General features: G+C 44.6%; 2 protein-coding genes across 15 annotated transcripts in view; one reads left to right on the top strand and one right to left on the bottom strand.

Annotated features, from left to right (window-relative positions):
- Positions 1-901: 901 nt before the first annotated feature.
- Positions 902-8,193, bottom strand: LOC126993122 (calcium and integrin-binding family member 3-like). Of its 5 annotated transcripts, none has more exons than XR_007747425.1 (7): positions 7,922-8,193; positions 6,841-7,175; positions 6,036-6,135; positions 5,297-5,444; positions 4,869-4,978; positions 1,772-2,850; positions 902-1,732 (listed from the first exon to the last, which is right to left on the bottom strand). XR_007747425.1 is itself a non-coding variant. In XM_050851981.1 (6 exons), exons 2-6 carry the CDS (start codon positions 6,924-6,926, stop codon positions 2,743-2,745), a joined length of 552 nt encoding a protein of 183 aa, XP_050707938.1. In that variant the 5' UTR covers positions 6,927-7,175; positions 7,917-8,193; the 3' UTR covers positions 902-2,742. The 5 variants fall into 5 exon arrangements, 3 of the variants coding, with proteins under 3 accessions (XP_050707938.1, XP_050707936.1, XP_050707937.1); XR_007747426.1 differs by having other exon boundaries at positions 1,775-2,850; XM_050851981.1 differs by having other exon boundaries at positions 902-2,850; positions 7,917-8,193.
- Positions 8,194-16,572: 8,379 nt separating this feature from the next.
- LOC126993123 (nascent polypeptide-associated complex subunit alpha, muscle-specific form-like) overlaps positions 16,573-26,176 on the top strand; it is a 29,506-nt gene continuing 19,902 nt past the window's right edge. For 8 of the 10 annotated variants that reach the window (XR_007747428.1, XR_007747427.1, XR_007747430.1 and 5 more), the window contains exons 1-10: positions 16,687-16,709; positions 21,005-21,482; positions 21,806-21,941; positions 22,277-22,419; positions 22,748-22,894; positions 23,059-23,259; positions 24,006-24,213; positions 24,611-24,777; positions 25,227-25,359; positions 25,727-26,067. Coding sequence is in view for 6 of the 10 variants with exons in the window: in XM_050851985.1 (XP_050707942.1) it covers positions 21,327-21,482; positions 21,806-21,941; positions 22,277-22,419; positions 22,748-22,894; positions 23,059-23,259; positions 24,006-24,213; positions 24,611-24,777; positions 25,227-25,359; positions 25,727-26,067 (1,632 nt within the window). In the remaining 4 variants the exon portion in view is untranslated. Of the gene's footprint in view, positions 16,710-21,004; positions 21,483-21,805; positions 21,942-22,276; positions 22,420-22,747; positions 22,895-23,058; positions 23,260-24,005; positions 24,214-24,610; positions 24,778-25,226; positions 25,360-25,726; positions 26,068-26,176 lie in introns of all 10 variants that reach the window. The other 2 variants (XM_050851984.1, XM_050851983.1) reach the window with 2 other exon arrangements.

The raw sequence follows: 26,176 nt of genomic DNA, 5'->3' as shown, positions 1-26,176 counted from the left end.
TTTCTCCTCTCCTCCCTTTATGAGAGAGAGAGAGAGAGAGAGAGAGAGAGAGAATCACATACGCCACGTTCGCCATATGGTATATATTTCAGGGAAGGTGATCGGGAAATAATCTTATATAACTCTCTCTCTCTCTCTCTCTCTCTCTCTCTCTCTCTCTCTCTCTCTCTCTCTCTCTCTCTCTCTCAATACATTAGGAAGAAGGAAGGACACAAAGGAGGATGGAGGAAAATTAGGGAGGAAAGAGGAGGAGGAGGAAAAGGGAGGAAGAGAAAAAGGAGCAAAAAGAGGAGATGGAGAGAGAAAAAAAAGATGATTGGAAGAATTTTGACAGGAAGAGGAAACGGGAGGAAAGAACAAGATAGACAGATAGATAGATAGATAGACAGACAGATAGACAGATAGACAGATAGATAGATATAGATAGATATAGATAGATAAATAGATAGATAGATTGATTGACAGATAGGTAGATTCAGAGAGAGAGAGAGAGAGAGAGAGAGAGAGAGAAGAGAAGAATTAAGCAGCGCGTGGCCTCAGTGCTCTCATTCTCTCTCTCTCTCTCTCTCTCTCTCTTCATAGACTCTTACTTAACAACATAACCAATTTCTTTTACAATTTATTAACATCATCAATTCCAACTCTTAACATATATTATAATCACATTTGTATAATTATTTGATATATTTAAGATACGAAAATAGACCATATATATAATCCTATAAACTCGTAATAACAGATCATAGTATAGTTATAATTGTCACATATATGGATAGCAATGAAGGTATTAATATGTGTAATAATGATAGGTATTAATTTAAATATATATGTAAGTTAATTATGTTGTGATTTTGAGGTTTAGCGTAATTAGGAAGCTGCCATGGGATGTGTTAGTATTGCACACACACACACACACACACACACACACACACACACACACACTCTTCCTCCTCTTTTTCTCTCTTCTTCCTTTTCTTCCTCGTTTTCCTCCTCCTCTATTACCGTTTACTTCTCTCTCCTCCTTCTCTTCTTCCTTCTCCTTCTTCTCCTTTATGCTCCTTCACACACACACACACACACACACACACACACAAGCACCACCAGACCGTATCACCACCACGCCGTCAAGCCCTTTCATCATCTCCACTAAACTTTTATTGGTTTTTCACTTTGCCTTTTTTTACGTCAGTCATCCCCGCAAGGCACCAAGGTCGCTCCGTTTTCCTTCTCTCACTCTCGCTTTTTTTCTCTCTCATTCTCTCTCTCCTTGTAGCTTCTAGAAAGGTAATGGGATGACATGATCTGACAATATTATTTCTCTCTCATCTCCCCTTTTCTCCTCCTCCTCTTCCTCCTCTTCTTCGTTTTTTGCGGTTTCTGTTCTTCTTTTTCTCGTCTCCCTTCCTTCCTCCTCCTCCTTCTTGTTCTTGTTCTTGTTCTTCTTCCCCTCATTTCCTTTTCTCTCGCTCTCCGTCTGTCATCTTGTTTAAAACGTGTTGTCTTCCTCCTCTTCTTCCTCTTCTTCGCCTTTTCTTCTTTTTCTTGTCTTTTTCTTTCTTCTCCACCTTTTTTTTTCTTCTTTCACACATTTTCTTCTTTTTCCATCTCCTTTTATTTTTATTTTTACCTCCTTTTCTTCTTTTTTTTTCCTCTTCCTTTTCTTCTTCTTCTTCCTCCTCTCTTCTTTTCTTCTGTTTCGTATTATTTTCCGTCCTTTTTTTCAATTCTCTTACTCTACTACTACTACTACTACTACTACTACTACTACTACTACTACTACTACTACTACTTCTACTACTGCTGCTTCTGCTACTACTACTACTACTACTACTACTACTACTTCTGTCTATCAATTTCTCTTTCTCCTTTTCTCTCCATGTCTGTCTCTCCGATATCCTCTTCCTCCTCCACTTTTTTTCCTCCATATTTCTTGCTCTTCCTCCATACTTGTCTGCTTTTTTTCCTCCTCTTCCTCTTCCTCCTTGTTCTGTCTTATTTTACTGCGGACTTTTTTCTCTCCCTTTCTTTCTCTCGCTCTCTTTCTCTCTCTGTCTTTATATTGAGGTAAATTATTTTCCTCTATCAATTTTTTTATCTTCGTTTTTTTTCGTTTTTTGCTCTAATTTTAGTGATACTTTTGTGATCATTACATTTTCCATCTCCTTTTCTTCTTCCTCCTCTCTCTCGTCTTCCTTTTCCTCCTCCTCCTCCTCCTCCTCCTCCTCCTCCTCCTCTGTATTCCACCCGTGTCTTGTCTGTCTGTCTGTCTCCTCCTTTTTTTCATTTGTCTATCATATGTGTCTTTTCCTTTTCTTCCTTTTTCTTCCTCTTCTTCCTTGTCGTTTTTTCTTCCTTTTTCCTCTCCTTATCAAATAGTCATCCTCCAGTTTTCCTCCTCCTCCTCCTCCTCCTCCTTTCTTGAATTATTTCTATTTCACTACATAACACCACCATTACCCTTTTCCTCTTCCTCCTCCTTCTCTTTCTTGTCATCTTCCTCCTCCTCCTCCTCCTCCTCCTCCTCCTGTTCTTCCTCTTCTAATCGTTTTATATCACCAATATCACTCCCTCCTCCTTCTCCTCCTCCTCCTTCTCCTCCTCCTCCTCCTCGTTCTCTTCCTTCTCATATTACTTATCTTATCATCTTCTTGTATCACTTTTATCACTACCTTCTCCTCTTTCTTCTCTTCCTTAATTCCCTTTATCACCAACACTTCCTCCTCCTCCTCCTCCTCCTCCTCCTCACACGGAGAACCTGAAGGAGTGGATGAAGTCCGGGCACTTGGTCAGCAGGTGTTTGAACTCCTCCTCCGAGATGCCGCCGCCGTCCAGATCCGTGTCCTCCAGGAGCTGTGGGAGGGAGGGAGATGTGAGAGGGAGAGGGAGAGAAGGAGAGGGAGAGAGAGGAAGGGGGGAAAATTTGAGGAAGGAAAGGATAAAGATAGAAGGAGTAAAAAATAATGGAGAAATGAGAGGTATTGTTAGAGCTAAAAGGAGGGAAAATTGAAAGATGGAATGAGAGGGAGGAAGGCTTGGAGAGAGGTTGAGAGGGAGGGAGTGTGAGAGGGAGGGAGTGAGGGAGGGTTAGAGCTATACTAGAGGGGGAGGGAATGAAATGAATGAGTGAATGAGAGAGGGATATAGTGTGCAAGTGAGGCATTTTATTCATTTATTTATTTATTTATTTTTTTTTTTTTTGTGTGTGTACGCCTATAGCGCCAGTAGGCTTGCTTGAGGGGCCTGGATGGTAGTTGGCCCCAGCCCGTCATGGTGCAGGCAAGTGTTTATAGTGGCGCCATCATCTCTTGTATAAATATGCATGTATAATCTCAAAAGGATGAACGTGCTTGTGTCATCTTCACCACATTTTCACTGCATGTTCTTCCAAATTTCCTCACAGTAAAATACATCAAATACACAAATACATCAGCTCAATAATATTAATCGGAGTTACATTCACACACGATACATACTTATAGAGAGGGAGGGAGTGTGAGAGGAAGAGAAGGAGAAGAAGGGAGAGGAAAGGAGAAGAGAAGAGCATTGAGGCAGACAGACAGACAGGCAGACAGACGATACATACGTGTAGAGAGGGAGGGAGTGTGACTGGAAGAGGAGAAGAAGGGAGAGGAAAGGAGGGAGAAGAGCATTGAGGCAGACAGACAGACAGGCAGACAGACAGGCAGACAGACAGACAGGTGTATATGATTGAAAATAACGGAAAGAAAGAGAAAATTAGGGTGAAGGGAGGAAATGAGAGTGAAAGTCAGTGATGGAGAGAGAGAGAGAGAGAGAGAGAGAGAGAGAGAGAGAGAGAGAGAGAGAGAGAGAGAATAACCACTCAACCTCCTCTTCCATTTGTTCAAACCACATCCACCTCATGACTTCTTTTCCTCTTCCTCAAACAACCACCCAATCACCTCTTTTTTATTCCTATTCCTCATAAATTTCTAACTTCCATTGCATTACGTTTTCCTTATTTCCTCCTCTCGCTTCGTCCCCAACACCTTTTCTTTATATTCTTTCCTCTATTGCTATCATGTTTCTCACAGCTTCCATTTGTAACCCGCTCGTCAAACATCTCTGCCTCTTATATCTTCATCCTTCTCTACACGCACAGTAACATGTCATATCCATCTCATGCTAACCTCATATTCATCATCATACTCATCATTTCATCATCTGCATAGAGCTGATAACACATGAGTAGCCAAAGTAACAGAGTGGCAACCTGGTAACCGTTGAAATCGTGCCAGACTGAGAACTAGATGGAGAGATGAAATTAGAGCTTATGTCGGAGCAGGATGGAGTATAGACGGACATTGAGGTGGAGAACGTTGAAGGGAGAGGAATTTGTAATGCCTGGAGATAATGGTAATGATGGTGAACTTGTATATCATAACGTGTTCCCTTCTCTCCTTCTCACCGCATTTTCTTTCTTCCCTTCTTGAATTTGGATATCATAACGTTTTTTCTTTCCCGGAATATCATGACTTTTTTTTCCTCCTCCCCTCACCATCTTCTCCTCCCTCCTTCCCTTCCCTACTCACCCTCTCCACCACCGACTTCTCCCTTCCTTCTTTTTCCCTTCACCCCCTCTACCAGCATCTTCATCTCCCTTCCTCCTAACCCTATTCCCTCTCTCCAACCGCTTATTCTTCTCCCTTCTTCTCTACTCAACCCCTTCATCACCTCCTCCCTTCCCCTCTACTAACCCTCTTCACCACGTTTTCCTCCCTTCCTCTCCTGCATCATCTCCATTCTTAACCTCACCACCATCTTTTCAAAACTTTACCCTCCTCCTCCAATCACCCTCACTCACCCTTTCCGCATCTTTTTCCCTCCCTCTCTTTCCCCTCTCTACTCACCCTCTCCACCAGCTTCTTCTTCTCCTCCGGCAGCAGTCCTTGTTCCCCCGTCAACCGCTCCACAACCACGTCCAGGTCCTCGCTGTCAAGGATCTGGTCTTCGTTATAGTCTGCCATGAAAGAAACAGCTTCGCGTCATCAAGCCGCCATAGAAAACGAAGGTACGCCTGTTACTTATTATGGGAAACTAAGGTATGTGTCATTTATTTACCTATAATTTTATGTTTAGTTATTATTTTTGCATGTATAAGTGTTTTGTGAAGGTTAGTACTGAAGGTAAACAGGTATGATAGAGAAAAAAAATTTAACCGTTATCTCTCTCTCTCTCTCTCTCTCTCTCTCTCTCTCTCTCTCTCTCTCTCTCTCTCTCTCTCTCTCTCTCTCTCTCTCTCTCTCTCTCTCCCTCTCTTCCCTTCCCCCCTCCTCACCGAAGATGTGGAAGGCGTAATGAGCCTTGAGCTGCAGGGGCGCCTTGCTGCTCATGACGGAGAGCAGGTCCAGGAAGTCCTCGAAGCTTAGGTGAGAGTCCTTCAGGGAGGAGAAGACCCGGGTGATACGCTCGCGGAAAGGGTTGTGCTGCAGGAGGAGGAGGAGGAGTGAGGTGAGGTGGTGTGAGGAGGAAGCAGAGGAAGTCAGGAGGGGAAAAGGCATACGGTGTAGATAGGAAAGTCTTGAAGTGGATCAGGACGTGTCGAAAAGTACAAATCAATGGTAAAAAGTCTGACTGGGGCTGTGTTACGGGTGGGGTCATGCAGGGGTCGGTATTGGGTCCACTGCTGTTTATCATTTATATAACGATTTGGCCAGGGTGTTAAGGAAAGGGAAGGGAAGGGAAAACAGGAAACTAAATGGTAAAGGGAAGGAAAGGGGTAAGGAAAGGGAAAGAGAATAGAAGGAAAGCAATGAGAGAAACAGGAAAGAAAGGCGAGAGGAAAAAGGCAGGGAGTAGAGGGAGAAAAGCAAATACGAGGAAGGAAAGAGAATAAGAGAAATAAAGCTGGTGAGGAAAACGAACCAAGAGATAGAATGAAGGGAAGGGAATTAAGGGAGGGATGATGGGAGGCGCAGGGAGGAAAGGGGAAGGAAAAACATGAGGGAAAAGGAGGGAGGTGATACAGCTAACTAAACTAACTTACTAAAATAAAACAAGCAGGTTGACACACTTACCTGTAACTCCGGCAGCTTCTGAACCCTCGCCTCGGGATAGCGGGTCACTCTGTCCACGACCCCGCTGCCTCCCACCAGCCCCCGCCACTTGTCCCAGGCTCTGAAGGGGAAGGAAGGGTCGTGAGGGAAGGCACGGAGGGGAGGAAAGGGGGAAAGAAAAGAAGGCAAGACTTGAGGAAAAGGGAAGGGATTGAAGGGGAAGTAATGAGGTGAATAAGTAAGGAAGGCGTGAGGGAAAGGAAAATGAAGGAAGGGAAAGTAAAAATGATGAAAGGAAGGGAACGTGAAGAAGAATGATAGGAAAAGGAAGGAGAGACGTGAAGATAAGGGAAAGGAAGGAAGGGATAGCAAAGATGAGGAAGGGAAGGGAAGGGGGTGAGGGGAGGCACAAGGGAAGGGAGATGAGAGGAAAGAAAGGGAATGAAGGGGAGTGAGGAGAGCCAAGAAGGGGAGAAGGAAGGAAATACGTAAGGGAAAGGAAAGAGAAGTAAAGGAAAAGCGAATACGATGAGGAAAAAAGAATGACAGAGTTAGCGAAAATAAAGAAAGGAAAAGGAACATGAGGAAGAGTGAAGGGAAAGAAGAGGATGATGGGACGTACGGCAGGGAAAAAGGAAGGAAAGGCGAGGAAAAGGGAAGGGAATGAAGGGGAAATACAAAATACTAAATACAGAAGAGAAAAAAAGAAAGAAAAATGATAAGAAGAAAAATTTGCAGTGTGTGAGAGAATATATATCAAAGATTGTTCACATTTTCATCTATCAGAACTCCTCTTCTTCTTCCTCCTCCTCCTCCTCCTCCTTACAGCAGAATCTCCTTCCGTGTGAGGTAGGTCAGGTCCTCATAGTCCTCCAGCTCCTCCTCCGTGAAGCTTGTGTTCTTGTTACCCATCTTTGACCTCCTCTTCTTCCTTTTCTTCTTCTTCCTTCTTTTTTCCCTCTTGTTTATTCTTTCTTCCTTACTCCTTCTCTTATGGTTATTTCTTCTTCCCTCTTATCCTTATCTTTTTTGTTTTTCTTGTCTTCTTCCTTTCTTCTTCCTCCTTTTTTCTTCTTCTCTCTATTCCTTTTTCTTTACTCTTTCGTTTTCTAATTCTTCGTTGTTATTCTTTTCTTTACTTATTTTCTGTCATTCCACCTTCTGAAAACACGAAATAGATTAAAAAATAGCATGTAAATAAATGGTATGATAGACAACATGAGAGAGAGAGAGAGAGAGAGAGAGAGAGAGAGAGAGAGAGAGAGAGAGAGAGAGAGAGAGAGAGAGAGTCAGTGCAATATCCGTATAAGTAGAAAATGCTGATCGCCGAAGATATGAAGAGAATTTCACAGTATTATGATAAGATACACAAAAACTTGCATCACCTCTACACACACACACACACACACACACACACACACACACACACACCTGTTCATTAGTCAGCCAAGCAGGTGTTCTCAGCAGATAACCCGTGTAACCAACAACCAACACTACTACTACTACTACTACTACTACTACTACTACTACTACTACTACTACTGCTACTCTGATATATGCGCATTGACTACCTTGGTTTAGTATATTTACCACCATCATCTTGTAGTAGTAGTAGTAGTAGTAGCCTTCCCTCCCCCCCTTCTCCCCTCCAATATATATTCTCTCCCCTTCTTACCTGTTTTTCCCTCCATTTTCTCTCCGTTTTCCTTTCCTCCTTCTCTTCCTTCCATCCCCCCTTACTATTCCCCTTCATACCATCCTCATCTTCCCCTCACTATCCCTTATAACCTATTCTCTTCCCCCTCTTACCTTTTCTTTCCCTTCACTTTCCTTCCCTCTCCATCTCTTCTCTTCCATCCATCTTGGCGAAAAAACATTAACAAATATATGTCTTTAAATCACCTTACCTTAGCTTCCATCCAGGTGTAAACTATGCCTTGTGATGCGGAAGAGTGGCTTTCAAAATCAAAACAACACACAAAAAAAACACTCACCAAGAAAGTTATTGTATGTAAATGAAGAAATGGGGAAGAAATGGATAACCGAGGGAAGGAGAGTAAGGGAAAAAGTAAAGGAAGGGAATGGAGGAGGAGAAGCGAAATATTATGACCAGGATGTGTGTGTATGTGTGTAGAGGAGGGAGGTGGGCGCTAGACTGCTCTCTCTCCTGTGTGTGTGTGTGTGTGTGTGTGTGTGTGTGTGTGTAACGCCTGCCCGTATCTTATCAATGACGTGTGTGTGATATTTACATTATCACGCATTCCATTTTCCGGTGTGTGTGTGTGTGTGTGTGTGTGTGTGTGTGTGTGTGTGTGTGTGTGTGTGTGTGTGTGTTGCAGTTATTATCCTCTCATATCTTCACAGAGTCACGCACAGAAAATAATAATAAGTTAACTATGTCACTTATGATACACACACACACACACACACACACACCCCTTATCACGGCTCACAGGTAACTAGTCCACCAAATGAAACAGGTAAACCAATCACACCTCCTCCTCCTCCTCCTCCTCCTTTTCACCCCTCCACCCCAAGTCTCAGAAAAAGGTCTCGAGGCAAGCTTCATTGAGAGAGAGAGAGAGAGAGAGAGAGAGAGAGAGAGAGAGAGAGAGAGAGAGAGAGAGAGAGAGAGAGAGAGAGAGAGAAATAACTAATGAATACGTGAGAAAGACAAACAGAAAGAGAGAGAGAAAGAAAAAGGAAGAAATAAGAAATAAATAAAGTAGATGGGCTGTTAAGTAGAAGTACATATGCAGTAGAAGAGATTAGAAAGTGAGATAAAGATATGAAGAAAGAAGAAAGACAGAAAGAAAAAGAAAGAAAGGAAAGGAAAAAGAAATAGAGATAGCTAGCCTTTTTATCTTCCTTTCATTTTATTTATTTTTATTTTACTTGCCTTTAATTAACTTGCCTCCTATGCTATAAACAAACAAACAAACTAACTTCTTTTCTTTCTTGTTTTTTTTACTCTCCTTTAAGCTGCCTCCTATACCACAAACAAACGAACAAATGAGCTAACTATTAATAAAACAGACAAAAAATAACAGGTGCAATAGGACTGGTTAGGGAGAAGCTTGTATATTACGGTTAGGTGGTAGGTGGTATAGATCACAGTGGTATAGGAGAAGCGTGTATATAAGTTAGGTGGTAGGTGGTGTAGGTCACAGTGGTATAGGAGAAGCGTGTATATAAGGTAGGTGGTTGGTGGTATAGGTCACAGTGGTATAGGAGAAGCGTGTATACAAGTTAGGTGGTTGGTGGTATAGGTCACAGTGGTATAGGAGAAGCGTGTATATAAGTTAGGTGGTAGGTGGTATCGGTCACAGTGGTATAGGAGAAGCGTGTATATAAGTTAGGTGGTAGGTGGTATCGGTCACAGTGGTATAGGTTAGCAGTGTTTCTCCGTCACTTATACCTCGTGTGTGGCAGCAGCGGCCTTGATGCCTCGCCAAGGACGCCCGAAAGGTTACGAGCACGCGGACACAAGAGTAGAAAAAAAAGTTAAAAAGTATTGTATAAAAAGCATTGACTGAACATATTTTTTTATTATCGTCCTTTTGAATCTGGTTGTCGTAATAGTAGTAGTAGTAGTAGTAGTAGTAGGAGGAGGAGGAGGAGGAGGAGGAGGAGGAGGAGTTTTTGTTGTTGATATTGTTTGAGACGAAAGAGGAGGAGGAGGAGGAGGAGGAGGAGAAGGAGGAGGAGGAAGAAAAGAAGTAGCAGTTAGTACTCGTAATATGGTAGTAGGCGTAGCAGGAAGAGAAAAAATGAAAGAAGAGGAGGAGGGAGGAGGAGGAAAAGGAGGAGGAGGAGGAGGAGGAGGAAAACCAGGAGAGGGGCAAAACAGTAGGAGGAAAAGCAGGAGGAAGAGGAGAAGGAAAAGCAGCGGGAGGGGGAGGAAAAGCAGGAGGGAGGAGGGAGGAGGAGAAGGTACTCAGGTTATCTCTTACGTCCATTAAACGCGCTTAGATTGACGAGATAGCAGCGAGATGAGGCTGCGTTCAATATAGATAAGCAATCCATCAATATAACAAGCAAGGTTCTGTATAGATAAGCTACCCTTCAAACTAACAGGAAAAGTACAGTTCTCTTTATATTTGAATGGCAAACTCTTCTAATATCAAGGCTACAGAAGACCGCATTTTATTTTAACGACATATTGTTTAGCTTTGTAGAATGTAATGGAGACTTGCATAGCACGCTTAGTAAGAGAAATATGTGATGTTAGGAACATAAATGGTGACTATGCTAAAAAAAAGTAACGATAGAAGACCATTACTTAATATTAGACCTCATTTCATACTCGCTAACGACGTTGAATAATATCTAGTAATATCTAACTTCCCTACAGAGTGACAGTTTAAAATTGATGAGATTCTTATTATCATTATTGACATTTTTCTCTTATTATGGTTACCAAATACAAATAACAGCTGTCTTCTGTATTTAAAGGAGTCCTGATTCTAATTTATCTTATGCTTAGTTTTCTCAGCCATTCAGATGTCATTTATTTGCTACTTTTTCACCTCGTGTATACTGTTTTTCCACGTTTAAGGGAAGGAAAGATAGCATAACGCCCTTGTCTTTATTTTATCTTCATTGGTTTAATTCTACATTTCTTGACATACCTTTCATCAGTTTCTCACCTGATCAACTGCTTGCTACCTGGCCACAATACCTGTGCATAATATACCTTTCATTTAATTAGTACGTGAAGGTCTGTCTATGTAAATTTAAATTGTGTATGTGCATGTCTGTATGTCTGACGTCTGCGTGTGAGAAAGAAATATTTATGTATTACTTATTATTTGTATATTACTGAAACTATGGTAATTGTGAGATACATTTTATCATCATTATACATATCATGATAGATGCAAATGGAAGTTGTTTACACACACACACACACACACACAACAGGCTCGGCGCGCTGAGCAAGGAGGAGACAGGCAGCAGGGAGGAGAGGGAGAGGGAAGGAGGAAGGAGGAGGAGGAGGCCGAGACAGTGCCTCTGGGAGCGGCCTGGACACTGGCAAACATTTCAATCTTAATCATTTTTGCCCGGAGCTTGAAAGTCGACGCAAAGTGTATCAACCTGTTGCAGTGCGGTCCGATTCCACGCGGCAATCGCCAATGCAGTTGCCATACTTAATATGCAGGGATGCTTGCTCAAATAGGCCGTGTTTTGAGCCGTTTGCGAGGCTTGGCGGCGACGGCTGGCCTGTCCCAAGGTGGCCGAGGCCTCTGACTACGAGAAGGCGGCGGCGCTAAGTGTGAGCTGGCTTCTAGTGCCACGCAGAGGGGGACTAAAACTAGAGGAACAGGATTCTAGGACGACGAGAGTGGTAGCCTGTGACTGAGCCTGGCGATAGTGACGCATAAGCCCGCTGCGTTGTGTTGGGCTGGAGCGGAGTTTAGGCGAGCGTCGAGACGGGCTTGAGGGGAAGGGTGGCTGGGGACTTGAGTGGAAGGGAGGATAGCAGGCCGAGGGAGGGCTGACGGAGGGGAGATGCGAGGTGGTGCGGGTGTTGATGACGGGGGGAGAGCTATGAGATGGGTGGGAGAGGAGTGGAGGTTACGATACGGTAGGGAGGGAGAGACAAGGGTGAGGTAGAAGTCTAAAGAAGGAGGACGGGAGGGAGGAAAGGAAGGGGGAGAGAGAGCCAGGTGCAAGACCGGTATGTAGAGGGAGGGAAGGAGGGGTGAGTGAGGGGGTTAGAGGGAGGGAGGGAGGGAGGGAGGGAGAGATGAGAGGCAAGCTTTGTGAGGTCGTTATAATCTGTTATTTCACGCCTTATCTCCCGTCCTTACGCACATACACAGCAAGAGAGCGAGGCGAGAGAGGCGGGCTATAGGGGGTGCACGCAATGTCATTATATCTTGGGCCCTCGCTACTCCTCCTCCTCTCTCTCCCTCTCTCCCTCCTCCTCACCTCCTTCTTCCTTCTCTCTCTCTTTCTCTCTTGGCACGTGCCGACAACGTGCCAGAGCGTTCGCCCGTTTAGCTTCGAACTAAAGCCAAGAGGGAGCGCGCGACCAATAGCATAACATGAGGCGGGGTGTTCCTCAGGGCCCGACTCCGCGCCTCACGCCCTCCTTCCTCTCTCCACCTCCCTCCTCGCTCCGTTCCTTGCTCCCTTCCTCCCTCCCGTCCTCCCTCCGTCCCTCCCTCTCTCTTTCTGGAAGATCGGAGGGTGAAAGGGAGGGAGGAAGAGGGAGAGGGAGTGGAGGCGTGGGAAGGGACCGAGGGAGGTTGGAGGAAGCCTTGTGTGTGTGTGTTGTTATCGCGTCTCCCGCTTACCTACGCATTCCTCTCTAACACGCGCACACACACACACACACACACACACACACACACGTCAGTGATATTATACTTCCTTTGTCGTTTTTCCCATTCTTGTTTTTTTCTGCTTTTCCTTCCCTTGTTTTCTCAGAGGATAAACTTAACATTGAAAAAAGTAAAAGTACTAAAATTCTTAAAACGGAAAATGGAAGAAATGATAAAGGAAGTGAAAAGCGAAGAACGGGAGGAAAAGAAGGAAGGAAGGAAGGAGGGAAGAGTGAATACAAGAAGGATGAGAAAGTAGGGTAAAAGATGAGAAAGTAGAAATAGAGAGAGGGAGAGATAAAGATAGGTGATAACAGGGAGAGGGAAAAAAAGAGAATGGAAAAAAGACGAGAAATGGGAGGAAAGAGAGAGAGAGAGAGAGAGAGAGAGAGAGAGAGAGAGAGAGAGAGACCTTCGAAGATGGAGGAATAGGTGAGCGGAAGGTGGAGGAGAGGAGGAGGAGGGAGAGTATGGAAAGGTGGAGGAGAGTAGGGAGAGGTGGAGGAGAAGTGGAGGAGGAGTAGGAGTAGGAGTGGGGAGGAGGGAGAATAGGGAGAGGTGGATGTGGGTGTAAGGGAGGGAGTAGAGGAGGGGATGGAGGGAGAGTAGGGAGAGGTGGAGAAGGTGGAGTCGGAGGAGATGGGTGGTAGGGAGGGTAAGGGTGGGTAAGAGGGGGGTGGAAGGGGAAGGGGGGGTTGCCCTAGATCCCCCGGAGGCAGGTGTCACGCCCACCTGCCACTTTATGAGACCCTGTTCACTATACTCTGGTTTTAACCCTTCACCGCATCTGTCAGAGTGCTTGCCTGGCCCTGGGACCATATAAAGTACTTCACCGCTTATAGACTCACATTTGATAAGGTTTTCGTAGGAGTTTTGGCCATTTCCAGAGGTACTATTATGACCCTGGTGTTAGTTGGGCTCTTCATCTGTGCCGTGAACGTGAAAAATCAGTCATGAAAAGACGATTAATCACTTTTTCGGCCTTTGGAAATAGTTGACATGAGTGGTGGAAGTGAATACCTGGGTCTGCCCTCCCGCCCGCCTGCCTCGTCCGTCTGTCCGTCCGTCCGGCTGGGTTGGTTGGTATGCTCACTCTTCCGCCGCTCACATCAGCTATTTCCAAAGGCCAAAAAGAAGATCAATCGGGTTCTTTTGTGTGTTTTCTTAGGTTCATAGTACAGAAGAAGGGTCGAACTATCACCACGGTCAATAAACTACCCCTGGAAATGCCCCAAACTCCTACAAAAAGTGTCAAATATGTAAGTTTGAGAGACGAGATATTTTACGAATATTATCCCTGACTGGTCCCTTTTTCAATCCGTCATTTTCTTCGTAATTTTGTTTTCTTTATTGTTTTATTATTTATTTGTCCTGTCTGTCTGTATGCGTGTCTGTTCATGGGTCTGTCTACATGGGTGTGTGTGTTTGTTTTGGTGTGTGTGTGTGTGTGTGTGTGTGTGTGTGTGTGTGTGTGTGTGTGTGTGAAAACAACCTAAAATATGAAAACAGTAGGTAAAAAAAAAGTACAGGTAATCATAATACAAGCAGTCATAGTACTTTGACAGGGTTGAGCATAATAAAACCAGGACAGAAAGATAGAAATGCAGCATAATACATGGTCATTATATCTAAAAGTCAGCTGTTTAGGAAGGAGCAGAGTGGCGCAGTGGAAGCGTGCTGGGCCCATAACCCAGAGGTCCGTAGATCGAAACTACGCTCTGCTAACCTCGAATTTTTTCCATGTTTTTATTTACCTCTTACTCGCTTTCTGGTGTTTTAGCGAGTATGTTTAAGCATTGACGGAGCAGAGTGGCGCAGTGGAAGCGTGCTGGGCCCATAACCCAGAGGTCCGTAGATCGAAACTACGCTCTGCTAACCTCGAATTTTTTCCATATTTTTATTTACCTCTTACTCGCTCCCCCCTGTTTTAGCGAGTATCTTTGACCAACAATGGAGCAGAGTGGCGCAGTGGAAGCGTGCTGGGCCCATAACCCAGAGGTCCGTAGATCGAAACTACGCTCTGCTAACCTAACATTTTTTTCCATCTTTTTATCAACCTCTTACTCGCTTCCCCGTTTTAGCGAGTATCTTTGGCCAGTGAGAGGCCGAGAACATGCCTAGTTTACCTGTATGCTTGCCTCAAAGTGTAGTAATATTATGGTGTCTGGTTAAACAGCTATATTTTCACATCTTTTCATTTACCTCTAACTCGCTTCCCCGTGTTGAAGTGAGTCTCCTTGGCCAGTGCCTCTCCCTCCCTGCCAGCTGGCCATCACCACTCTGCCCTGCTTGCTAAAAGTGTGACAGATGTATAGGGACAGTCTTGTAGTCTAAATATATTCACATGTTTCTTTACCTCTTATAACTCCCTTCCCCGTGTTGTAGTGAGTCTCCTTGCAAGGCCAGTGAAGTCTCCCCGTCAAGCCATCCTCACTCGGTCATGCTTGCTAAGAGTCTGAGAGAGATATATATATATAGAGAGAGTCAATCTTGTAGTCATTTAACCGTCTTCTAAATCTGACAAATCAATGACAACGGTCTCCACTTTGCTGAGGTCCAAAGATGGTATTTTGACAGCTGAGTTTGGTTTGTTTACCGCCTTCCTCCCTTGGGGTATATCCCCAACGAAAAAAAAAAAGTTTGTGGCATTATTTCTTGTTCGGAACGTGCCATCGAAAAAAAAAAAGGGTTTGTCCGCATTCGTAAAACCATTGAGTATTTTGAAGAGAGAGAGAGAGAGAGAGAGAGAGAGAGAGAGAGAGAGAGAGAGAGAGAGAGAGAGAGAGAGAGCGTTCACCACCATCAAGTCCTTGTCATAACCAGTACAAAAAAAAAAAGAGAAATTCCCATCATAACAATAACAATGCCATTTTCTCTAGTCAAGGCGCGAGGAAAGCCTGGTGGAGTATCGACACGCTAAAGAATGTCAAGGTCCTAAAAAAGAGAATCACATCCTTTCAAGACCAACTATAGACGCGAGAATGTCAGGTTGGCGATGCTCTCCTGTCTTCATCTCCCTCGTCGGCCGTTGTAACTCGGCGTTGTCCGATTATCGTACTCAGAGCATCATATTTCTTGGTTTTCAGCTCCCAAACAGTCGCACCCACACACTCTTTTCCGTTCTTTATTTTGCAAACGTTATTTAATTATCTGCATAACATACTCCTTACAAATTTATTCATAACATTATTAAAGTATATGGGCGAGAGTCGGGTTGGACGTGAGAGAGACCGTCCGCTGCCTGTCTCATTCAAGTCTAATGTCTATAATGACTGTATATATATAATCAAGGTTGTTTCATTATTGTTTTATTCCCCGTACTCGTGTATTAGGGCGATCGACGTACTTTAATTACTTCAGTGGCTAGTTAATTTTGTTTTCTATCATATAGCACCCTATACAAGCCATTATTTTGAAGCTGTTTTACGATGTAGGTTTACTCATAACGTCTTCGCATTTGCCCGAAAGATGAGCAGAGGAGAGATGCGGGGTATAGCGGGATAAGGATATGCTGCAGATGGGTTAGACATGAGTGGAGGAGGAGAGATGCTGGGTATATCGGGATAAGGATATGCTGCAGATGGGTTAGACATAAGTGGAGGAGGAGGGATGCTGGGTATAGCGGGATAAAGATATGCTGCAGATGGGTTAGACATGAGTGGAGGAGGAGGGATGTTGGGTATAGCGGGATAAGGATGCTGCAGATGGTTCAGACATGAGAGATTTGTCCGTGTGTTAGGGCGAGATTTGGCAGTGAGTGGGCGAGACTTGGCTGTGAGTTATGACGAGATTTGGCCGTGAGTGAGCGAGATTTGGCCGTGAGTGAGCGAGATTTAGCCGTGAGTTATATAGATTGAGATTTGGCCGTGAGTTAGAGCGAGATTTGACCGTGAGTGGGCGATATTTGGCCGTGTGTTAGGGCGAGATTTGGCCGTGAGTGAGTGAGATTTGTCCGTGAGTGGGCGTGATTTGGCCGTGAGTGGGCGAGATTTGACCGTGAACTTAAGCGAAATTTGACCGCCAGCTTTTATCGCACAGCTGGCAGCCTTCTCCGCTGTTGCACCGTTGCCAGAGTATCGTACTCAGAGCCTCGTAGTTACCGGTTTCTGAGCCATAGCTATATCCAGAAAACACCAATAATTAATCATTTTAACGATAGCTCTATATGAAGGCAGTTATTTGGGTCGAGGAGGCAGTTTTTGGGTCGGAAATCAGCTGAGTACGACAATCTGGCAACGTTGGAAGAAGTTCAAGGCGTCTATAGCTGCCTCGGCGTCTCGGGCTTTGTTGACGTTTCTTGTGGCCTCTGAGACACCTGTTGGCGGGGGGGCGGTGACAGGTGTGTGGCAGGTGTGTGACGGTTTGGGTACGCATGTGTGGAGGTGTGGGCGTCAGGGTGTGCAGGTGTGGGCAGCTGTGGCACCCTGGGTACTCATATGTGTGTGGGTGTGGGTAGGTGTGGCCCCCTGGGTACTGTGTGTTTGTGTAGGTGTTTGTGTCTTTTTTTATGTACGTAGGTTTGTGTCTATGTACGTAGGTTTGTGTGTGCGTCTGTGTGCAGGTGTGGCGGCGTGGGTATTCGTGTGTGTGGGTAGGTGTGGGGCCCCGGGGTACGAAGATGTGTGTGGTAGGCTGGTGTGTGTCGGTGTGTTTATGTACGTGGGTTTGTGGGCGTGTGTGTACTTGTGTGTGTGTGTGTGTGTTCATGTGCACCATCAGCAAGGGAAAAGGTTCAAGGTTATGTGGAAGGACATAACCGCGCCTTAGATATATGTGAGTTTCATATGTGGATCAATTTAAGAGTGGAACAAATTGTGAACTGTGAATCATGTTACAGCCTCAGCCATACATTACTTATATTGTCATGAGGTTCAAGATTGTGTGGAAGGACTTAATTATCGTGCCTTAGATGTGTGTCAGTTTCATGTGTGGATCAATTTAAGAGTGGAACAAATTGTGAACTGTGAATCATGTTACAGCCTCATCCATACATTACTTATATTGTCATGAGGTTCAAGATTGTGTGGAAGGACTTAATTATCGTGCTATAGATGTGTGTCAGTTTCATGTATGGATCAATTTAAGAGTGGAACAAATTATGAAGTGTGAATCATGTTACAGCCTCAGTCATACATTACTTATATTGTCATAAGGTTCAAGGTTGTATGGAAGAACTTAATTACCGTGCCATAGATGTGTGTCAGTTTCTTATGTGGATCAATTTAAGAGTGGAACAAATTGTGAACTGTGAATCATGTTACAGCCTCAACCATACATTACCTATATAGTCACTTGGGGAAAAAAACACACACAAAAAAAAACCAGGGCAGTAATTGTAGAGAGTCACTCCGCGCCTTCAAAATACGATATTACGCCTCCATATTATAGTTAAGGGACGAAATATATGTCCCTCAACCATAGTATGAAAGCTCAAGTACTTAAACATAAAGAAAAAGGCCTAATCCCCTTCCCCTAACGATTTTTGGGGATCTGTGGGAAATCGTTTTTTTGGGTGGGGGAGCATATTTTAACTACCCCAACTGAACTTTACATAACCTAACCTCTAACGACAAAAACAAAACAAAATAGGGTATGTTGGTGTGAAAAGAACTGAGTCACTAAACATTTTTATTGGACCATATTTTTATGATTTTTTATTTTTATTTTTAGATAGGTCATTCCGTCCTTTAACTGGACTGTGAAAAGCACGTTTCTATGTTCTTGTATTTCAGAGTAGGAGTACGCAATACGAAGAGTGCAAATTTCACTGTAGAAAACTTTTTGTCATGTTTATATTCTTTCCCTGATACATGATTGTCTTTCATTTTGTAATATTTAATTTGCTAGGTCTAAGAGCAGATGTATTAATCTCCAAGGTTTGTAGGCAAGCAGAACCATTTTACATGTAAGATATCTTTTACATTGTTATAAGAATATTGTGTTCAGTCCAGCATAGGTTTAGTTATGTAAGATATGAAACAAAGTGATAAAATTGCTCAGTGCTCTGTAAGCTCTAAATAAGTTTATAAGGGGCAAAGGCTTTCAAATGGGATGCTGGCTCTATTGATCTTACTACTGCCTCTATTTATTAATTTAGTGTTATTATTTCATTTTTTATGCAATGCGCCTCCTGACATATGCTACCCGTTAGTTAATGTGTTTTATTATTTAATTATATACATTTCATTATTTTATTTATTTGCTTTTATATTATTGGGAGCAGCTCAAGGGCACAATAGAAAACCCACTTCTTAAAAAACATTGTGTCCTATATTCCTTGATAATATCGTGAATCAAACACCCGTAGTAGGGAGTGTCTGATCTGTAATCTTAAACAATCATAGGTAGAAATAGCGTGTGTTATCTTATCTCTCAGTCTCACAGCCTCCATTGTGTTAGCATTTGGCGACTTGTGGTGAATGGCTCTTATCTCCCATTGCTCTTATCTACCAGGTGTTTTTTTAATCTTTACTCCTGTCTCACTTGCTGATAAGGGAAGGTGGTACGCTGTGTGTGATTGACAGGCTATAACTCTCTCTCTCTCTCTCTCTCTCTCTCTCTCTCTCTCTCAATATTACCCTCAGTTCAATTACTAATTTTGATATATTTTCCTTCAGGAAATACTAGAATCTCTATATGGGCTTGTAGATATTATTTAAATGCTTATTGATTTATATTTAATTATAGGAGCATGAAAAGGGAGGAAGGGGATAGAGCAGTGAGTGGGAGACAGCTCATAAGCATACTAGAGAGAGTTATGAAGGGAAGAAGTGTGAGCATGGGGGTAAATAATGGAGTTAGGAATAGCATATAAAAAGGTTAAGAGAGAGAGAGAGAGAGAGAGAGAGAGAGAGAGAGAGAGAGAGAGAGAGAGAGAGAGAGAGAGAGGTTAGCATACAGTAAGAAGAGATAGTGAATGAAAAAAAAGGAAGAGGGAGGAAGCAAAAGGGATGAAGGGAGAATCTGGAAGTGCGCAGGGAGAGTAAGGAGAGATGGAGAGAGGAAAAAAAGGGAGGAGGAGGAAGCTGATCAGTTGAGTGAAGGAAAACCTGGAAGTGAATAGCAAGCAGAGAGAGAGAGAGAGAGAGAGAGAGAGAGAGAGAGAGAGAGAGAGAGAGAGAGAGAGAGAGAGAGAGAGAGGTCATGGGTATTGAAGGGGTGGGTGGGGGGTGGAAAGGGGAGGTTTGGTGGATGAACTGAAGGGTGGTGGTGGTGATGGTAGTGGTGGATGACTTGCAGAGAGAGAGAGAGAGAGAGAGAGAGAGAGAGAGAGAGAGAGAGAGAGAGAGAGAGAGAGAGAGAGTACATTGAGTTAAGTGAATAGGGGCTAGCAAGAAAGTGTGAGAGAGAGAGAGAGAGAGAGAGAGAGAGAGAGAGAGAGAGAGAGAGAGAGAGAGAGAGAGAGAGAGAGAGAGAGAGAGAGAGAGAGAGAGAGATGATGATGACTAGTGAAAATCCTCCTATTTACATTGCAAGACATGTCTCCCTACCATGTGTGTGTGTGTGTGTGTGTGTGTGTGTGCATGTGTGTGTGTGTGCATGTGTGTGTGTGTGTGTGTGCTTGCATGCGTTCCGGCTTAATATTCCTTCCTGTTTGTCATTCCTCCCTCACTTTTTTCCTCCTTCCTTCTCTCATTCTCTCCCTCACACAGTCACACAACCACCACCACCACCAACAACAACAACAACAGCACCCATTACAGACTCCATAACATCAGAGGAATTTCTTGCATCAATAACCGTCAATATATCAATAAGAGCAAGTATGGAGGCCCCTTGCTTGTCGCTGGGAGGGAAGGAGGAGGAGGAGGAGGAGGAGGAGAATGAGGGTTGAGGGAGGAGGAGATATGGTTGGAAGAGGAAGGCTGAGTTAGGTAAAAGAGAAGGAGAAAGGAGGGACATGGTTATTAGTTAAAAGAAGGAAGGGGAAGAGGAAGAGATAAGGGTAGGAGAGGGAGGCTGAGTTAGGTAAAGAGAGAAGGGAAGAGAAAGAAGGAAGATGGATAGGTAAAGGAAGAAAGGAAGGAGAGAGGAAAGGAGAAACAAGGGGAGAGAGAAGGAGGAGGTCAGCATGATAGGAAGGAAGGGATTATGAGAAGGGTAAAGGTATTGAAGGAAGGGGAGGAGGAGGAGGAGGAGGAGGTGTATGAGGTAGGAAGGAAGGAATTATAGGAAGGTAGAGGGAGAGAGGAGGGGAGGGAGGGATGGAGAGAAGGAGTAGCTTGTTCTCTCCAGCCAACCTTCTCAGTGGTAAGATTGTTCCTCCTCTCTTCCTTCCTCTTCTCTCCTCCTTTCCTCTCTTTTCTTCACTCCATTTTTCCTCTCTCCTCTTTGTCTCTACTTCTCTCCTTCTTTGCTTTACTCCTTTCCATATCTCTCTCCTCTGTTCTCTTCTCTTGTCTTTTTCTTCATATCTTCTCTCCATTTCTCTGCAGTTCACTTTTCCTCTCCTCCATATCCTCTGTTCCGTAACACTCATTTCCTCCTCTCCTTCTTTATTTCTTTCCTTCACTCCACTTAACTCTTCTCTCCTTCTTTTCTACCTTTCAATTTTCTTTTTTTCCTTCAATACATGTTTCTTTTATCTCTAAGGCAACCAGTGTATATTATAAGACCATGTAAATTACTACTGACTGCATTTTTTCTTCCCTTCCGGTACAGATGTGAGGGTGTACTGTGCCAATGAGAGAGAGAGAGAGGGAGAGACAGCCAGAGAGAAGAGGAGGGAGACACACAAAGGTGGAGAGAAGAAGAAGGAAGTGAGAAAGGAGAAGGAGAAGGAGAAAGAGACCAGGATGCTGTGCTAGAGAGATTCAAAACAACAATAATAATAATAGTAATAAAAGAAGCAAGCGTGTGAAGTAAATAAGAAGGAAAGAAAAGAAGGAAGGAAGGAGACCAAAACACCACCGCCCCAAAATGTTGTAAATAAATAAAACAAAGGAAACAAAAACTCCACCACCACCATCGCCGCACCACCACCATGCCGTCCCTGCTGGCCTGCCTGGGGTGCGGGGGGCGGGGGGAGAGCGACGACATCACCACCCTAGACTACACCCACGCCTCGCTCACCGATGTACCTGCCGATGTGTTTGCTTGCGAGCGGACCCTTGAAGAGCTCTATCTCGACTCCAACCAGGTGTGTGTGTGTGTGTGTGTGTGTGTGTGTGTGTGTGTGTGTATTTACCTAGTTGTAATTTTATAGGGTCTGGGCTTATGCTCGTGTGGTCCCGTCTCCATATCTGTACTTCTCCAGTTTTTCCTTAAAGTTGTGCACACTCTTCGCTGATACTACATCCTCACTTAGTCTGGTGTGTGTGTGTGTGTGTGTGTGTGTGTGTGTGTGTATCTAAATAGAAAAACAAATCAATCTAACAGTCAACCAATCCATCCATCGCCTTATTTCTCACTTAATTGTTTCTTCCTTTTTTGTGACATACCTCATCTTTACCTTTTTACCAGCTGAGGGAGTTGCCGCGCCAGCTGTTCTACTGTCACGGGCTGCGGGTGCTGGGCCTCAGCGACAACGAGCTCACAGCGTTGCCGCCGGCCGTCGCTTCGCTCATCAACCTCACCAACATCGACCTCAGCAAGAATGGTGGGGTTTGGGGGCTGTTAGTTGTTGGTTTTCCTGAGTCTCCAGAGTAATGCATGCTGACATCCTTCCTCTTCTTTTTCTTCTTTTCTCTTTCATACAATTTTCTTTTACCAATCATTTACTCCTTTTCTCATATTATCTCCTGTCTTACCTCCTTTTTGGCAGCCATCTAACCTAACCTAACCTACTTTAACCTAACCCAGAATACCGAGGGTTGTTATCATATCTGGAATAGTCATATTATGTCATATTATTTAGTCGTGTGATGTCTTATTTTTAGTCTACCATTTACCATTCCTCCCCTTATATTAACTGTCTTACCACCTCCTCCACAGCCATCTCAGACATCCCAGACAACATCAAGGGCTGCCGACATCTGGCGGTGGTGGACGCCAGCATCAACCCGCTGTGCCGCCTTCCCGAGGGCTTCACGCAGCTGCCCACCCTCACAGAGCTCTACCTCAACGACACATTCCTGGTGGGTGGAGGGAGAGAGAGAGGAAGGAGGGAGGGAGGGTTTGGTAAGGCTATTGTACAGTTCACATTTATTATTATCTACTGGGTAATGGAAAGTAAAGTTTGTAGAGAGAGGGAAGGAAGGCGAGAGGGAGGGAGAGAGTGTCTGCAGAGGGTGTTGTACAGTTCTCATTTACTATCATGGACAAAGGTAAAGTTAATTTGTAAGGGGCAATGAAGGGTAGGAGAGAGAGAGGGAGGGTCTTGTTATTGTAATGCACAGTTCACAAACACTATTACTCACCTCACACACCTCATTACTCCCTTAACCCTTCTTCCATCCCCTTCAGGAGTATTTGCCGGCAAGCTTTGGCCGGCTGTCTCGCCTCCGCATCCTTGAGCTCCGGGAGAACCAGCTGAACACCCTCCCCAAGACCATCATCCGCCTCACCAACCTCCAGCGCCTCGACATTGGCCAAAATGACTTCTCCGAACTGGTAGGTGGCTTCCTCCCTTCTCTATTTCTTGCATTTCCCCTATCCTTTCTATCCTCCTCCTCCTTCTCTCCTTCCTTCTTTCACTTTCTTCGCTCAGTTGTTCATCATCACCATCATCACCACCACCATCTTCTTCATGTTTCCCTCTCTCCCTTCCCCCACAGCCTGAGGTGATTGGGAGCCTGGGCAACTTGACGGAGCTCTGGTTTGACAACAACAAGGTCAAGTCACTACCGCCGCTGCTGGGCCGCCTGAGGAAGCTGGAGCACGTGGACGCCTCAAAGAACAAGGTTGATTGGGTGGCTGCCGAGATAGAGAACTGCACCGCCCTCACCGACCTCCACCTGTCATCCAATCATCTTAAGGTACTGTGTGACGATTCTTCCGGCGTCGCTCTCTCTCTCTGTTCCCTGTGTAGATGTTTTAGTCATTTGTTTTCTGTTTTTTCTTCTGTTCTCTTATTCTTCCATTCTTTTTCTTTTGTTCTCCTCCAGTCATCTTAAGGTACACTGTGACGATCTCTGTGTTCCCTGTGTAGAAGATGTAGTAGTTATTTGTTTTTTTGTTTTCCCTTTCTCATATATTCTTCCATTCTTTTTCTTTTGTCCTACTTCCCTCGCTTTCTGTTCCATGTAAAGAAGCAGATGTAGCAGTTTCCTTTTTTCAGCTTTTTTTCTCTCTTTCTCACCTCCACTTCTTAGTTCTTCAGATAACTCAAAGATACTGTGCTGTCCTACTTCTCTTGCTTTATGTCCTTTGTATAGAAGCAGATGTAACAATTATTTTAGGCAGAATCTAGTTAGTTACATGTTAGCGAGGATCCTCTTTTTCATACCATTGTTGCTTTGTCCCTCGTATCATCTCTTCTTTCCCCTCCAGGACATGCTAGGTACATTTTGGTGAGGCTCCAAACTCTACCATTGTTGCTTTGGCCTTTCATATCATCTTCCATGGGAAACACTCCACTATCCACCACAGAGGCAGAGAAAGACCTGGGAGTATATGTTATCAGGCTAGCAGTGAAAAGTAAATCCGTGCCAATCACAATGGATGGGTTAAACTCTACCATTGTTGCCTTGGCCCCTCATATCATCTCTCCTTTCCCTTCCAGGAGTTGCCAGAGAAGCTTGGAGGGTGTCGGCAGCTGCAGGTGCTGAAGCTTGATGACAACGCCCTCACACACCTGCCGGAGTCCATCGGGGGCCTGGCGGCGCTGCAGGAGCTGGTGGTGACACAGAATGACCTGGAGACACTGCCCGCCTCTATGGGACTCCTCAGGAACCTTCACACACTCCACCTGGATGACAACCTCCTCACTGGTGGGTGTCTCTGTATTTACTCTCCTTTATGTGGCATGTCTTCAGTTATAGGCAAGTTAGGTATTGTTTGTGGGATTATTTTGGGAGCGGCAAGTGTCGGGCTTTTTTTTATTTATTTTTTTTTTTTTTTTGAGCCGTATCCTTTGATGTCAAAAAAAGAAAAAAAAATGTTCTCTGATGTGAGTATATAGGTTATTTTATGTGGTCATTGATGTGAAGAAAGCATTTGGCTAATTATCTAACCAAGTACAGAGTTGCCATGCCTTCCATTACATATAAGTTAGGCATTGAGTTCATGTGATCATTACCATGTACTCTGGCACAAGTATATGTTAATTATTTCACATGCTAATTGATGGTAGAAAGAACAGTCATTACCTAACCTCACCCCACCCAGAGTTGCCGCCGGAGCTTGGGTCGTGCTCCAACCTGACGGTGCTGACGGCGGCCTCTAACCGCCTGATCAGTGTGCCGGCAGAGCTCGGCCACCTGCCCCGCCTGGCTGTGCTCAACCTGTGCGACAACCTCATCCCGTACCTGCCTGTCTCCCTCACCAAGCTCAAGGTGGGTGTGCTGAGGGGCTCAAAGGGTGAAGTTCAGTGCCAGAGGACTCTTCATATTCTCTTGATTCTTAATTATTTTTTTTTATTTATTTATTATTTTTTTTTTTTGCATAACTATGGCACTGGTAGGCTTTCTTGTGGGGTTTGGTGGTCAGCCCCAGCCTGTTGTGGGGCAGGCAATGTTTTATAGCGGCATCATCTTGCTTGACTCAGGGTGTCTCCTGGAGCTCATCTTTCATCCTCTTTTTATAGAGAGAATCTAGAGTCTTGGTTGATAGGTGGCCTTCAGGACAGCATATGGGTAGTCTTAGGTCACTTGGTGGTGACTGAAAAATCCCAGCTTGTGGCGGTGGGCGGGACGCTAACCTTGGTCATCCTGGACGGCATACTCAAGGGGGAAAAAATATCCTGTGATGTGTATACTTAGTCGTCCTCCTCCTTTGCTCCCAGTTGCGTGCATTGTGGCTGTCAGAGAACCAGAACAAGCCTCAGGTGCAGCTACAGTCCGAGACGCTGCCGGAGACGGGCCAGCGTGTCCTGACCTGCTTCATGCTGCCGCAGCAGCCCCGGAACCACCAGACAGGTGAGTCGGGTAGGATAGCATGTGGTGAGGCTGGTGACTAATACATAAGAAGTATAAGGAGTGGTTGGTATTTTTGTTACTATAAATACTATGAATTGAATGAGCTAGGCACTCTTAGATGGGTAGAAAAACAGGCCATAAGGCTGATAGTGAATGCATAAGAAGTAAAACAAGCAGTAGATGGCTCTATTACAAATTTTGGTTACTATCAATTCCACAAGCTAGGGACTTGGTGGGTCAAAAAGCAGGTTGTGAGGCAGTTGTTTAATGCATGAGAGGTAAAAATAGTATAATGTATAGAGAGTGTAAAGCATAAGGAGTATAAAGTGTCCAGTATCCTCAAAAACACACTCCCTCGCACCAACAGAGACAGTGGTGGAGGCGGACACCTTTCCGGGTCAGGGGTGGGACGAGCAGCGGAGAGCCAAAACCCTCATAAAATTTGCCTTCGACGGGGATGTGGACAAGCCGGGTCGCCTCACCCGAGCCCCGACACCCTACCCTAAGGAGCTGAAGGCCCTTGCTAAGCATGCACGCAACCTACACAGCCTGCAGAAGGACCCCACGACAGCTGCAGGACGCCAGTTTGTTATGCCCAAGACACAGGACGCCGCCAACAAGACTGCCGCTGCCCCTGCCACCTTGTCCTCAGCCTCGATCACTCAGCCAGGGAAGGGAGAGGCTTCAGAGACGGATCTGGGCAGGAAGGTGAGGGATTGGGAGGTGGTTGAAAGGTGTAACGGAGTGAGTGATTTTGGGTGGATGAGGAGGTTGGCCAAGTCAAGACCCCTCACATATTTCTTTCCTTTGCAAACTT

The sequence above is a fragment of the Eriocheir sinensis genome, unplaced genomic scaffold, assembly GCF_024679095.1.
Source record: "Eriocheir sinensis breed Jianghai 21 unplaced genomic scaffold, ASM2467909v1 Scaffold564, whole genome shotgun sequence".
Lineage (NCBI taxonomy): Eukaryota > Metazoa > Arthropoda > Malacostraca > Decapoda > Varunidae > Eriocheir > Eriocheir sinensis.
The sequence above is the reverse complement of the archived record's forward strand: the minus strand, read 5'-3'. Positions and strand labels throughout refer to the sequence as shown.